Source organism: Ambystoma mexicanum, chromosome 3p, assembly GCF_040938575.1.
Source record: "Ambystoma mexicanum isolate Mex_15411 chromosome 3p, UKY_AmexF1_1, whole genome shotgun sequence".
In the NCBI taxonomy this organism is placed as follows: Eukaryota; Metazoa; Chordata; class Amphibia; order Caudata; family Ambystomatidae; genus Ambystoma; species Ambystoma mexicanum.
Genome location: NC_090925.1, coordinates 354,695,298 through 354,709,707, shown reverse-complemented (window position 1 = coordinate 354,709,707; position 14,410 = coordinate 354,695,298). Strand labels below are relative to the sequence as shown.

At 44.0% G+C, this 14,410-nt stretch overlaps 1 protein-coding gene across 2 annotated transcripts in view; it reads left to right on the top strand.

Annotated features, from left to right (window-relative positions):
• The window catches only part of LOC138580445 (interferon regulatory factor 4-like), a 134,013-nt gene that overhangs the window by 66,348 nt on the left and 53,255 nt on the right, over nucleotides 1–14,410 (top strand). For both annotated transcript variants that reach the window (XM_069651003.1, XM_069651002.1), the window contains exons 6-7: nucleotides 696–1,088; nucleotides 3,105–3,223. In XM_069651003.1, coding sequence (XP_069507104.1) covers nucleotides 696–1,088; nucleotides 3,105–3,223 — 512 coding nt within the window. The remainder of the gene's footprint in view (nucleotides 1–695; nucleotides 1,089–3,104; nucleotides 3,224–14,410) is intronic.

The following is a 14,410-nucleotide window of genomic DNA, read 5'->3' as shown; positions in this document are numbered from 1 at the left end:
TTTGGTACACCCCTAGTAAGCACATATAATCTCTTCCTTTCTCTTATCTTTTCCTGGGTCATTGTCTCTCCTCCAGTATGCAAACCTCTAGATACCCCTGGGGGGCACGGTAGGCCACCCCATGTACAAGCCTAGGCACACTGATTCTACTTCAGTGGTAATTTGACATGGTATAAAAGCAGATTGACATAACATATACCAAATTTGTTGTATAAAAAGAGACATACAATTGTTTGGAGACTACATGATTCCCTGGTAATCTCTCTCATTCCAAATCTTTTGCTTGGCACATTAGGGAGTGTGGTTAACAACCCAGCTGCATTGTCGCCTCCTCGCCTCCTCTATTAAGATGCACAAGAACACTAGCTCTCCATTGTGCTAAAGCCTATGCTTTGAAATGGTTCCCTTGTAGCCAGACCTCAATGCAGAATAGCCACATTATTTTAAAGGTCACATCCTGCTCAGGATAGCCACAATCCCCTACAGTATTATTATTAAAGGCATATCCAAACATTCGCTTCCCTGAGAGTACATTTCCGCATATCATATGGACCTGCTCTTCAAGGGGGGATTTGTGGCATTCCTACCTGTGCATATTTCATTTGCAATGGCAAAAGATATTCATAGCAACATCATCTTGGTCTGTAATGTGGTTCTTGCCATTGCTCTAACTGTATTCTCCTCATCACCCGCAGATTTCTGGCTGCACATCCGTCTTTACTATAGGGATGTACTAGTAAAGGAGTTTACAACGCGCACAGTAGAAGGCTGCAGAATCACGCACCGCCCCACACCTGCAGATGATGATCAACTATATGGGCCCTCCTATGTGGAGCAGCTCCCCTTCCCATCACCACGGGTACTAGGAGTCTGCAGGGTGCCGGAAATTGTACCCGTCCTCGAACGACTGCTCTTGCACCTGGATCGGGGAGTTCTGCTCTGGGTGGCACCAGATGGTGTCTTTGTGAAGCGTCAGTGTCAGGGACGTGTGTACTGGAGTGGCCCCATGGCCCCAAACAAGGACCAGCCCAACAAGTTGGAGAGGGAGAAGGAATGTAAAGTGCTGGACACACAGCGGTTCTTGCAAGGTGAGTCAGTGAGCCTAAAGCAGAGCAATGAGGGTCGTTTGTAGTGTGATCGCCGTCTGCTGCAGAGACACACATATGGATTTGCCTGGGAGGTGTGCATCTCTGAAGAGGGTGTCTGACTAGTTCATGAGGCATTACTTCTTAGTTTTTGTTTTGTTATCTATGTGATGGGCAATCTCTCTGGGTTGAGACCATATCTTTGGCATAGAGGTTCTGGCACGCTACAGGCCTTCTATGATGGTCTCAAGCTGGAGACGAGCTGTGCTTGAGATGGGAACTTTGTTTCTGATTGGTTAGCAGACCCTATTTTAGGTTAGGGATGTGATGTCCTGGCACAATCTTTAACCTGTGTTGGATTGAAGAAATGTTGTCTTGACGCATTTGGTCCCTTGTCGTGAAAGTGCAGTCTCGCTGGGATGGGGTAGGGGTTTGCGTCTATGGTAGTGGAAGCGCTCTGTGGCTGGTATGTTAGCGTTGTATTTGTGGGGGGAGGTGGGTGGGCATGCTGTTTGTTTTGGATGGGTCCCAAGTTCCTTGTTAGGAAATTACTGTTTGGGATTAAAACCGTTGATTAAAACCTTGTCTTAATCTCAGGAAGTGCTATCTAGCTGGCACGGGAAGCTCATCTCTGGTTGACTATGGGATGCTTGCTTGTGATGGGTCCCATTTCAGTAGGGGGTAATTCTTACTTAGTGCATTTGGGTCCTTGTTTCTCTGAGTAAGTTGATTCATCTGAGATGACTGCTTTGTCTGTGATTAAGTAATTGCTGTCTCACTGGGATATATGCCTTGGCTCTGTGGGTTCATTTGTGGTAGTGTCTTTGTCCCACATGTGGAAATGCTGCCTCATTTGAGTAGATGCTTAATCACTGATATGGGTACTGTTGGCTTGAGACGTTTTCCTTACCCTTGGGGGCAAGTGCTGCTCACTGGAATGGAGGCCTTGCCTTTGCTGAAGTGCTATCTCGATGCAGCGGGGGCCTGACCTCTGGTAAGGAATTGTTGTCTTGCTACAATAGGGGCCTTGTCTTTTTAAGAAGGGGGCTTCTCCTGAGATGAGGCCTCGCCTCTGGCTGAGAACTGATGTCTTACTGTAGTCAATGCCTTGACTCCGATTGGGCTGTTTTGATAGTGTCCTTGCCTCCTGTGGAGTGGTGCTTCATCGGCTCTCTGCAGGCCTTAGTGTGGTCTTAATGGGATGAGGCCTTGTATCCAACTATGAACATTCTGTTTTTTGAGATAAGGAAATTTGTATGGCGTGTGACGTGCTTTATCTCTGACATAATAACCATCCTCTAGCTTAAGAATGTGCAGTCACTTTAGAACAGCCACTGTCTTGTCTGGGATGTGCAGTCTCTTTGGAATAGAGATTTGTCTCTTGGTGGTGATGTTTTGGCTGTCTGTGGGGCTGTGAAGGCGTCAGCTGGAGAAGGAGAAGGGATCAGTTCCTGTCCTTATTTAGCACAAATGTGCTGTTTTTAAAAATCCGGGCTGTCTTTCTGGTTGGGGGGGGGGGTGCTGTCTCTGGGATGGGGACCATTATGGTTGGAGAAATGCTCTCCCTTGCCGATGGAAATTCCTCCAAAGATAGGAAAGTTGTGTTTCGTGTGGATGGGGACCTGTGTTGTTCTTCTTGATCAATGAAGGACTCCCTTGGGGTGGCTTCTCCCTCTCTATCACACTTTGAGGGTGTCTTCCTATTTTAGGGTGGCGCTTGTGTCTGTTTGTATATGTGGAACATGTTTAATTGAGCAGAACTGTGTGTTTCATCTTCATCACCAGAGCATTTCAATTGTGGGGCATCCTCATGCTTTTTTCAGGTACCTTACATTTTCTGGGACGGTGGCTTGTATTTGGTTGAATATATGGAACACAAGGCTTTTTAGATGGTGAAATGTCTCTGATTCGGTAAAGTGTGCGCCTCTCTCTGGGAAAGAGCTCACCCCTTGGTAGGAGGGGAATCTGATACTGGCTCCATTCATGTACCTGAGGTCACAGACTGATTCTGGGTTTCAGAACTGCAAGTGTTCCTGAGGAATGGTGAGCCTGCGCCCCGATATCAGATACGATTGTGCTTTGGGGAAGAATATCCAGAAGCTTCTTCACAGAACTCTACAAAACTGATCACAGCACACGTGAGTCTGGGGTACTCTTTTAAATTGGCGTAAAGTGCACAGATGGTTTTAATAATTTGTATCTTGGAGTTCTGTCTCGAATCTGCATTCCCCACCTGAGGCCTTTACATGTGGTCTGTGCGATGGCAGCACAACTGCTCACTGTTGTGCTGATTGGACATCTCCTGATGCTCTCAACGCTCATCAAGCTCCCCTCTGTGGCCTAATCCCAAGGTGAAACCTTATGGAGGTCATCAAATTGTGTAACCTCCAGATCCCACGGGAGAGGCACTGCAAAGTTCCCACCACACACCTGGCGCTGCTCACCAGGATCTCTCTGCTCCACATGTGTCTCTCTCCAGTGGAGATTATTGAACAGAAGGGGCCTCCTGCTAGACCCATCTTCCAACATATCCAAATCGCGCCTAATTGGTTTCCCAACACTGCTAGGATATCACCCCAATGGTCGATATTCTTATTGTCTGAAATAAGCAAAGCTTATCTACCAAATCCTTTTGCAATATCAACTATAAATGCATTGAAGGGTACCCATCTTTGAATCAATCCCCCACTTCTCACATCCTTTCCCCTAAAATGCATTCCATTTGCCAGAAAGCCCTGCTGTGTACAATATTACCCCTATTTCGAATGCTGTTGATGTTGTGTGAGCAAGTCGTTAATCACAATTTTCACAGGTTTTTCGGAAGACTAACTATGTTTTGCCACTAGCTCTTCCTTGATTTGTTTTTGGTTGGTCAATTATTTCAAGAACTCTGACATATACATAGGGCATGATGTTTTGTGAAACCAAGGTACCCAACACCCTAAAGCCCATCCAATTATAGCTATTTGATGCCTTTCCTCCGGCATGCCATCCATTTCCCCAGCATTTAATTGGGATAGACGCCCTTTATTTTCAAGCATGGACTTTTCCGAGGAGGCTTTGCTTTAAATGTGTTTTTGATCTGTACCTTGAATTATGTTTGAATTTATGTAATGCCCTGTAGAGGTCATAACTTGTGTTCATGCCAAGAATTACTTTTATTATGTTTGAGCATCTGCAATACAAATTTTATAGCATTCAATTAAATATCATTGAAGTGATTCAAAGGTATTTTTGAGTTGAGCATTGATGGTCTCTCAGTGTTTTGAGGGCTTTTGTTTGGTTGTTTGCATTATACACTTATTGCCAGTGTGTGTGCATCTTTTGCTCCTCACATTACATAATGATGTGCTTAGAATGTGATCTCAGGAATCATTTATACGATTTGGTGTACGTTCATTTCATTTCTTCTTAATTTATGGCCCTTTGCTAGTTGCCACCAGCAGCAGTAACACCCATTTCCTTTGGCAGTATTACCCCCAGCCTACTTGCAACGTGTCCCTCTGTTTTTTGTAAATGTGGCCACACACAAATCCTCTTTATCCCTTCACCTACATCTCATCTGGGACCACAGAGCAAGAAATTGGTTCTTCCACCAGCCTTGCAACCTCGCTCTTGTTTTCCTATTTTCATTAACACGATGATAAAATGCACTGTCCCCTCGATGCGCAGATTCAGGGGATTTCTCCTGTGTGTAGTGCAAAACCTACTTCTCATCTCTTTTGGGGACTAAGGCTTTTCCAGATTTTTGTGACCATTGTAAGCGCATCAGGATGAATGGGAATCCCTATTTCTTTAGATGAACTGAGCAGAGGAATGAGCCCCAAAGCTCCCCGACACTCATCCAAACTATGTCATCCAGAATTGAGTGCATCTTGTGTTCTAGGAAATGAATTTGTCATGCAGGTCATCCTCCAGGTCCAAAGAAGACTATAGATCCATGCCAGGACCACCCACGTGAGCTGCTCCTCATTGTATGGAATGAGGATCCACATCTGGTAGCACTTGCACAGATGGAATTGTGGACCATGCCTGGACCTTTACCTTCACTAAAGCAGCTGAAGCCGAGCATCTAAGGTCTTTGAAGTACTTTCTTACTGCCGCCAATTTAAATGTTTCCAGAAGCAGGATTTCCGAGAAAGCTTGATTTGGCATTGGAGCAAAAGAATTTTGGTGCCCTCGGGGTGCCAATAGTGCTGGCGGACCCCTGTGACCATTGCCTTCTAAAGGTTCAAACACTTCTTGGAATGATGGCAGAGAGAATACTTTGATGGTACTCTAGGTCGCAATCCTGTAATAAGAGCTTGCAGAAACCTTCGAGTGAGTTCATGCAATAACAGGACCTCCGGGAGCATCCCAGAAGAGCAAGGCTTAGCTGCCATCACTGCGCTCCTTCTGGTCTTGGGTAAATAATGCATTTTGGTACTGATCAACGTAGAAGAAGAGGAACCAGACATAACTAAAGGAGCCCTTCTACTAGTGCCAAGAAGAACAAATGACCAAGATGGTGGTCCTGCTAAAACAAACTAATTTAAGCCTTGCTTCTGTGCAGTTACCTGTTGGAGACTGACTTTGGAGTTAAGTGGCAGATTTGAGGCTTTGGGCAAATTCAAAAATAAGAGGCCATGGAAGAAAGAAGGGTACCGGAAATATAGAAAGTTGCAGAGAGCACAATCAGGCCAAGTGTGCTTGGTCTTTATGCACTGCATGCATAAGCTGTGCAGATCAGTGTCTGGCATTTGTGTGTGGTACCGGAGCATCTGTTATATTTCTCCTCTGCACCCTGCAGACACAACCTCATACTTATCTGTCCTGTATAGTCTCATTGCTCAGGACAAACCGCAACTTGTGCTGTAGGAACCAGAAGCGCAGACAGCATCTTCTTAACTCCTGCATTCTGACACCTACAGTGCACAGTGGATATACACATTATCACAGGTTTGGCTCTACGTGGTACATGATATGGGAAGGTGCTTTCAGGACATCAGATGAACTGGCTGCTCTGGGTAAATGGAAAAGGATCTCTGCAGTTACACTGGCCTACCATGAGCAAGATAGCCATCCACACGTGGGGCACACCAAAAGATGAAATCTGGAAGCCTGATCAAACATGATGCTTTTGCATTTGTCTATTTTTCCATGTTCCGTTACCCAGATCATAAATAGGATTTGAAAAGCGGACTTGTTGCAACCTGAACATTGTGGTGGTCTTTTGTTTTCTGTGTTGTTTGCCCAGCAGTTGTTGTGCTCCCTTGTTTCATGTCTATTTTCTGTGTTTGTCCTTCTCTTCTGTTTTCCTTCAGTCTATTTTATTCTTGTTCCACCTGATCTGTGATTGAAAGATTGTGGTGCCATTGTGTGTGCCACTTTCCTCTCACCTTAGGACACCCTCCTCCCATCCATCACATTGCTATTGTTTTCTTCGAAGGAAGGATAACTCCTGTTTCCCAGCCACCGGGAAGACACAGGTAAGCTTTCCTGTCCTACCAGTGATGGTAACATTTTGCCGCTATAGGATCTGATCAGGGCCATACAGGCATTAATGTTGGATGTACCAATCCTGCAAAACCGAACTGCAACTCTCTGCTGAGTGATCACAACTGGGAAAAACAACAATTTGAACGCCCCTCTGTTTTGTTTCAGAGGTAGCACGTATGATCTCAAGACGGTGAAAGACGTCATTAATGCATGCCTGTAATTTGGGGGTCACTTTCAGTTGGAGGAGGAAGGTGGACGGCATAATGAGCAATCTAAGTGCAAGAATGCTGACCTGGGTCACTCTGGCCACCTGAGGTTTTGGGAAATGGATAAGCCTGAAGTTTCAATAGATGCAAATGGTGGGGTTAAGGAATACTCTGTCAAGTAAGAATGTCTTGCCTGCATCAGCTGCTGAGTCCCCTTTTGCACCTTTTGTATATTAGGTTAATGGAAACATAGTGGGGTTCATCCAGTATTCGTATTTTCCATCTCTGGGTTCCAAGGACCACCGTTCTTCGGGTAATGATTGATAGAGAGGCTGTAGATCATTCAACTCCCCGTGGAAATGCAGTTTCTGTCAGAAATGAGCACTTTATAAATACCATAATTACATCACGCCATGGATGAGTCAACCCTTCCTTAAGGGCCTGTGGCAAAAGGAGCTGTCCCAGTCACTTCACACATGACTCCATGGACGTACAAAAGGCTGCCGGTAGCAGATTAAGTCATATCTGCTTCACATGTCCCCTTGAATTTCTGCTCCCCACAGGTTTCCTCGCTGCATGGTCTTGAGCTTGACATTCTTGGAAGCCTGGCCCGTTTATTGAACCTTCAGTTTTGCAAATGTCATGACTGAGTGGGACATATATGCCCAGGTGTGGGTCCCGAGTTTGCTGCGACAAGAGACCCAAGCTACACCTCTCTAGCTATACCCAATAATGCTGCAACTTGTCTAGATTCTTTGTGGTCTCATGCAGAAGGGATGCCACCATGCAGTTTGGCTGGACTGCCCCTTTTGGGGTGGGATCAAGCCTGATTTGCCTATGATATTTTCTCTTTTCAGTAATGACATGGCTGGCTGAAAGACTATGGCTTAGGGTATGTCCTTTCCCCCAGCAATGCTCACTCTGAATCCAGAAAGATGGCCCCTACATTGTCCTGGCCCACTCCCATGATCATGAAAGAACTGCAAAGCATCCTTGGGATCAGGAAATTCTACCGCACATGTATATGGTGTGCTCCTATTATTACGCAGAAATGACTCACCTCTTTTAAAATAAAGTAAAGTTGTTCTGATTTAGGGTTCAACCTGGTGCCTCTTTTAATAATAGCAGGTAACTACCGCACAGAGATGGAGTTTGGGAAGCCATGGTATATGCAGATTATTCCCAGTCCTCACAACACACATGGAGCCCTAATAGGAAAGTGGCAGGATGGAAAGGCTGGTGGCCAAATGCATATTGTGCACCACAGTAACTTTGGAAACTTCATTTGAAGAAGTCTCCAGGGCTCCACAGTGATATCGTCTGTACAACAGCATACTTTAGACTGTGTTTAGGCTTTTCAGGATCGGAACCCCTGGGCCCAGAGAGCTCAAATCATATTGTGCAATGGTGCTTACTCTGTTTTCTCTATCTATTTAATATTGTACTTACCTGGCACTGCAGCATGCTGCAATGTCTGAAAGGACTCCGAAGCAGGCAGAAGGCTGCATATCTATCGTATATCAAACACCAAACAAAAAACACAAACAAGTGATGGGGAAATCGCCTCCTTTGTAGCATTGCAGCAGAAATTCCACCTTCCAGCAACCAAACGCTATCACCATACTCAACTGACTCACGCCCTACGAACACACATCCAGTTGGACCCCGCTATTTCCGAGTATACACCCATAGAACGCAATATACTCCCAACACATATCCCTACTAGAGTCACTTCTATATTATACAATGCCATGTCCTCCTTTGCTACTCCGGAACTTCCTCGTCTTAAATCCAAATGGGAGGACGATGTGGGAGCCATAGACCCGGAGGACTGGATCCAGATCCTAATGCATCCCAGGGATATTGCTATCTCCTCCAGACTCCGCTTGGTCCAACTTAAATACCTCCACAGAATATATTACTCAAGAACCATGATGCATGGCTGGAAACGTGCCCCAAACCCAAACTGCCTCCGATGTGGGGGAGAGGTTGGTGCATTCATACACATCCTCTGGGAATGTCCGCGGATCCAGACTTTCTGGGGGAATTGCTGCAATGAACTGTCCAGGGTGCTAGGCCGCAAATAACGATGGACCCGAAGGTGTTGTTGTTGGGCTCTCCCGATGAGAACACTACTGATAAGTGGGGAGGATTGCTCCTATCCACGGCTGCAGGACTGATGAAGCGGAACATTGCACAAAAATGGGGAGCCCCAGAGTCCCCAACACTGGAACAATGGGCAGATGATATGGACACACTTGCAATGTTAGAGCACAGAGTTTATAAAGCAAGAGGCTGCCCGACCAAAGCTTCTAAGATTTGGGACAAATGGGAGGAGAGAGAATCCCAGTAACCTCATGATGCCCTAAGACACTAGACTGAACTGTAGATGGAAAGGGCGACAAATGGAGATCATTTGACTCTTGTATGTTTTGACCTTGTTTTTCTTGTGGTTTTCGTTGATTGTGTTGTTGTTTAAACTCAGTAAAATGCTATATAAAAAAAAGGAAGGATGCCTTTACACAGACGATGGTACTTTGAGATCCTGGAAACAGCAAATCATTCACAGTAGAAACCGATGCCTCCGATCAGAGTATCTGCTCAGTTCGGTGACAAACCTAAGGGAATGTATGAGCACTTTTGAAGGAGAAAAGCTCTGTTTATTCTAATAGGAACTGATAATCGTGAAAAAGCATTGCATTGGTGAAGACACTTGTTCCCACGTCCCAGCTACGAGATAGAATTCTGCACAGACATCTGGAACCGCCAGGTTCTTGAGCAGCCCTACTATAAGAACAACCTTCAAGCCTGTGTGCCTACGCCTTTGCTCTGTTCCAATTTTGTGTTCCCTATATTATATGTTCTCAAAAAACAACAGCTCACGACTTGTCACGTTGTTATCTGGAGAAAAAACCCTATGCTGCACAGAATGACTAACAGCTACTGCAGTCAGGACTGTCCCTTGCAGCAACACCACTTCTGTAGCAAATGCGTAATAATGAAACTCCCACAGCATTCCAAGATGTTATCTAGATGGATGGCAGGCATCTGGTGTTAACATACAGCTTTTATCTTTTTGGTAACATCTGGTTGAAAACTTTCCCCACTACCCTTCTGGAGCTGGTTCTTCACATGTGCCATGCTTCTGAAATGGCGTGTTTCCAGGGTGTCACAATCAGGTAGGAATTGGTGTCACGCAACAATTGCTTGGCCACCATGAAAAAGGAAATGAAGAGTAATGTCAGACTCTGCTTACTTTCTGCTTAGTCAAAAGCCAAATGAGCAAGGCCTGCTGGCTTATTTCCCTTTGGAACCTGAAGTCTGGTGTTGATGTCATTACCGCATCTCTCCTTTCTCTGAGGACGCTCATTGCCTCTGCAATGGCGAAGACTTCTCTCACCAATACTATACCTATCCGTGGCCTACCTCGCCATGTGCCTTTAAATGAGGGCTTGTGGTGCACAGCTGGCATTTGGCTGTGGTTTTATAGGTTTAGGAAGGACACCTGTTATTAACTGGTTACAATGGTGTTACAATACAAATGTTGATTTGAGAATGCCTTGCAGTAAAATTGAAAAACACACAGTTGAGTTCCCCCATAGCAACACTAGACAGCTCCCTGGGTCAGGTGGGAGGGTAACCCTTTGACACTACAAAAAACCCCTCTATGGATATTCCATTCAGGGCGACTTCTCAGTTCCTTCATGAAACCATTGTTGTTTTACACCAAATTTCTAAACATTTTACTGCCCCCTCTTGCCAACTTGGGAATGCTTGTCTGGTTACTATCCCTACACGCTCTGTGCCTAAACAATGTGTGTTTTGTTTTGTGGCTCAGTGTAGCTTGATTCCGTTTTTAAATATATAACATGGCACAATCATGATTGTGGTGCACATGCTATCCATAGAGAGGGTTCCCAAATCTTCACACAATGAGAATATCAGTTTTGATCCCTGAGTTGGAACACTTTAACTGAAGGGAGGATAGCACAGGGACAACGTGCTGGTCTTGGAAGTAAGACCACGCAGAGCAACAGACGTTTGAATCCCAAATCCATGCTTAGAAACCGACCTCTGGTACGGTATTAGGCATGTTAAAAAAAAACTAAATTAATAAAGAACAGGCCTCAATTTGTCATTAAAGAAATAGCTATGGTACTGTTCCAATGTTTCTGGCATACAACACAAAAGGGAAGGTTCCCCTACTCAACCAGGAACTGGGGAAGAATACACATAAACACAAGAAGTTGTTCCTGTTGGAAAATATTCACATACACATGTATCATTTTCTTATTGACCAAACAAGTAATGTAAACAAATTTCTGGCAGTGCAGATCTAGCAAAATGATATAACAAAACACAAATACAAAAAATGTGATTGTGACATTAACGTTATGGTGCCCAAATACCACAAAACACAAATGATGTTACAAGAAAATGAATTTTTAAATGAACATGTGGATATCTGAACTTGAAAAAGTTTGCAATTTTTAATCACACACATAAAACGCAACAAATGTCATTTATCTTATGCAATACTTCAAAGAGCTACCAAATCAATTACAGTAAAAGGGTAGAAGTAAATGCTTTGTTTCGGCAAGAGATTAGTATGTAGCCTTCTTCAGGACCTACAACCCTGATTGGAACAAAAGAAAATAAGAAATCTTTAACATTCTTAACACCAGACAAAACAGTAAATAGCTCACGAAAATTAATGTTTAGATACCCTGGGGTGTAAGCAATTAGTTGTCATCTATTAATTTAGTCTCAGGAAACACCTTTTCTGTACACCTATGATGACATAATAAGTAATGCAAATTCTCTTCATGTCCTTTATATTCATATATGAGAGACCTCACTTTACTGGAAAAGGGAAGAGGAAGGGTGATACAACATACCTCCTATTTCATGGTTAAGACACAGTGTATGAAATCCAGCGAGTATCTGGTTCATTTCAATGAATGTTAAGAGATGGTGTCTTGAATTTTCATAGATTCAGGATCTAAAATCAAAATTTAAAAATAAAAAAAAACAATAACTGCTCCTCGGTAACCAAACTAATCATAACTAGGTCATAGCCACAAAATGTAGACATTACTGGAGATCCTATATGGGGACCTACCTATTTCATTACATATTTCCATGCTGGGAGATGAACCGAGCACAGCAAATCTCAATATATTTATACTAGACCGACGGTATGATGTCACAGCAGAAATACTGCTTTCAAACACAGAACGTTCAATAGCGGCCACATTTTCAGGGCACTGCCAGTATCAAATCTGTTCGGAAAGGCATGTCTCCCATTTCTGCTTTACCTTTTCAACATAGAGAAAATACTCAAACATAAGATTGGCCGTTAACTTCAATATATAGTTTCAATAGCCTGAGCTCTCACTCTCAGCAATTTTTATTTATGTAAAGTAAATGGCTAAGAAAAAGCCCAGACCCCTGCCATACACTAAACTCATCACCCAAAAGGAAGATATCCTATAGAAGAGTTATGTCAATCAACCTTCATACTGACAACTATGAAATTCAGTCTCCCCTTTTCCACCGCCCTTCTAATTTCTCCCAACCCCACACAGGATGAGTTATAACTTTCAATCATAATTGTTTGTTGTACATAACGCATTACGGTTTAGGGCACAGTCCTTAAAAAATGAAAATTCCTGATATGTGAGTGATCTCTACCTGGGCTAATAGGGAATTCATCAATTACTTTCTACACAGGAATCTTCTACTTGGGTGGATAGCTGTCAAATGGAGTCCCTAGTTTTCTACTTTGACCAAAGCCAGAACCCCCCCATCCGCAAGATCTCTGGGCAGTTCAGTGATTCATCCAGTGAACCAACCTCCCAATTTGATACAGGTCTCGGACCTTTCACGTCCACCCATCCTTAGTGGGGTGTTGGGCCATCTTCCAGACTGTAGCCAAGCATGCCCTTGCAGCTAGTAGTATATTATGCACCTTATGATGGTCACGGAATGTCCTGTGGCAGGAGGCCAAAGAGTACCAACGGTGGGGTTTGGCCTAGTGCAACAGTACATTAACACCACACATACTAGTAAGTGATCCTTTGCCCACAAGTTCTCCAACATATCTCACTGGCCCCTTTATAAATCTTGCAAAGCCTGGAGAGGGGGAACTGCCACCTATGAAAGAGCTTAATTCCGTGGATTTTACATTGATTTATCATTGATATCTTGTAGTTTATTTTCACAAGTAGGAGGCCACACGTTGAAAGAGAAGTTCTTTTCCCACGCATCCCTGACAGAGGATCTCTGGGGATGGCAGACTCTTTCAGAATTTAGAAATTAAGCCCTTATTTCTTACTTGGTGATTAAAGAACAGCTCAAACGTAGTTTGCTTTCTAGAAATGTTTTCTTGCCACTTGTTTTTAGAAGAATCCCTTTCATTTGAAGATATGGTAAAACAGAATATTTCCCTGAACAAAACTCTTTTCTCCCAACATTGCAAAGTCAGTAAATGCCCCCTGTCTCCAAGGCTGGCACACTCTTTCAAGGCACACATCCAACCAGCTCTGGAATCTTACTTTCATCCTCCAGGTCCGATGAACATGGAGGGGATCACATACAGCAAAAGGGAGCTGGCTGGGCTGTGATCGAGCACACATGCCTGTGGTCTCACCGAAGTATCTCGAGTATCTCTGTCCTGGACACCCACAACCATTCCTCACCATTCAAGATAGTAGAATACGACTCCCCAGCGCTGCCCATTGTTCAGATGAGGCATTTCTCAAGTAGTCTGGTAGCACCCACAATTGGGCCTCCATTGAATAAGCCTCAATGATGCGTAAGACCACTCCATCTTTAGAGAGAGGTGGAGAGGCCTCTCGTACAACGTCCTTGGGTGTTAAAGAGCACACAAGAATCCAAGCAAGCTAAAACTCCTTTTTTACAAAAGATGCTAAAGCACACTGATAGGAAGCGTAGTGAAGTGAAAGAACATTAATTGCTGTGAGTCTTTCCATCCAGTAAAGGCCTGCACCTCCCATCTTTGTATATTCAGCTTTATCTGTTCCCATGGTGAGAGTTAATTCAACTAGAAGCAGGAGTATAGTGCCAACCATACACTAATTTATGTTATCCCATCTATTTGGACCTGAATCCAAAAGTTAGTCATCTCTTCGACCAACTGCTGTGTCCTTCGGCCCAATAGAAGCAAGACAGATTATTACTCCATAGAACTGGAGATAGATCAGGAACATAGGGATCGAGGGAGATGGGTTAGTTAAAGGAGCTACACATCATAAGCAAACAAACCTAATGTAGACCATGTGGACCCACTGTGATTCCTTCTATTAATGGATTCCGACTTGGTTTTAATGCCTATGGTCAAAGCAAATAAGAGGGGACTACAACGGGTAACCTTGCTGGGTTCTCCTCCCCAGGGAGAAATTACATGGAGACACCCAGTTTACTTTCAAAGATGCAACTCGGGTAGAATAAAGCCTTCTCACCCATCTTAACCACCAAGCATTTTTAACATTTCCTGTATAAACCTCTAGCTGACCCAATTGAATGCCATGTCTGCCTCCAGGGAGAGTAAGACTAGGTAAGCCTGTGAGTGGCAAACTTCATCAATGCTGATATTATCTGCCTCTTGATTGCCCGGGA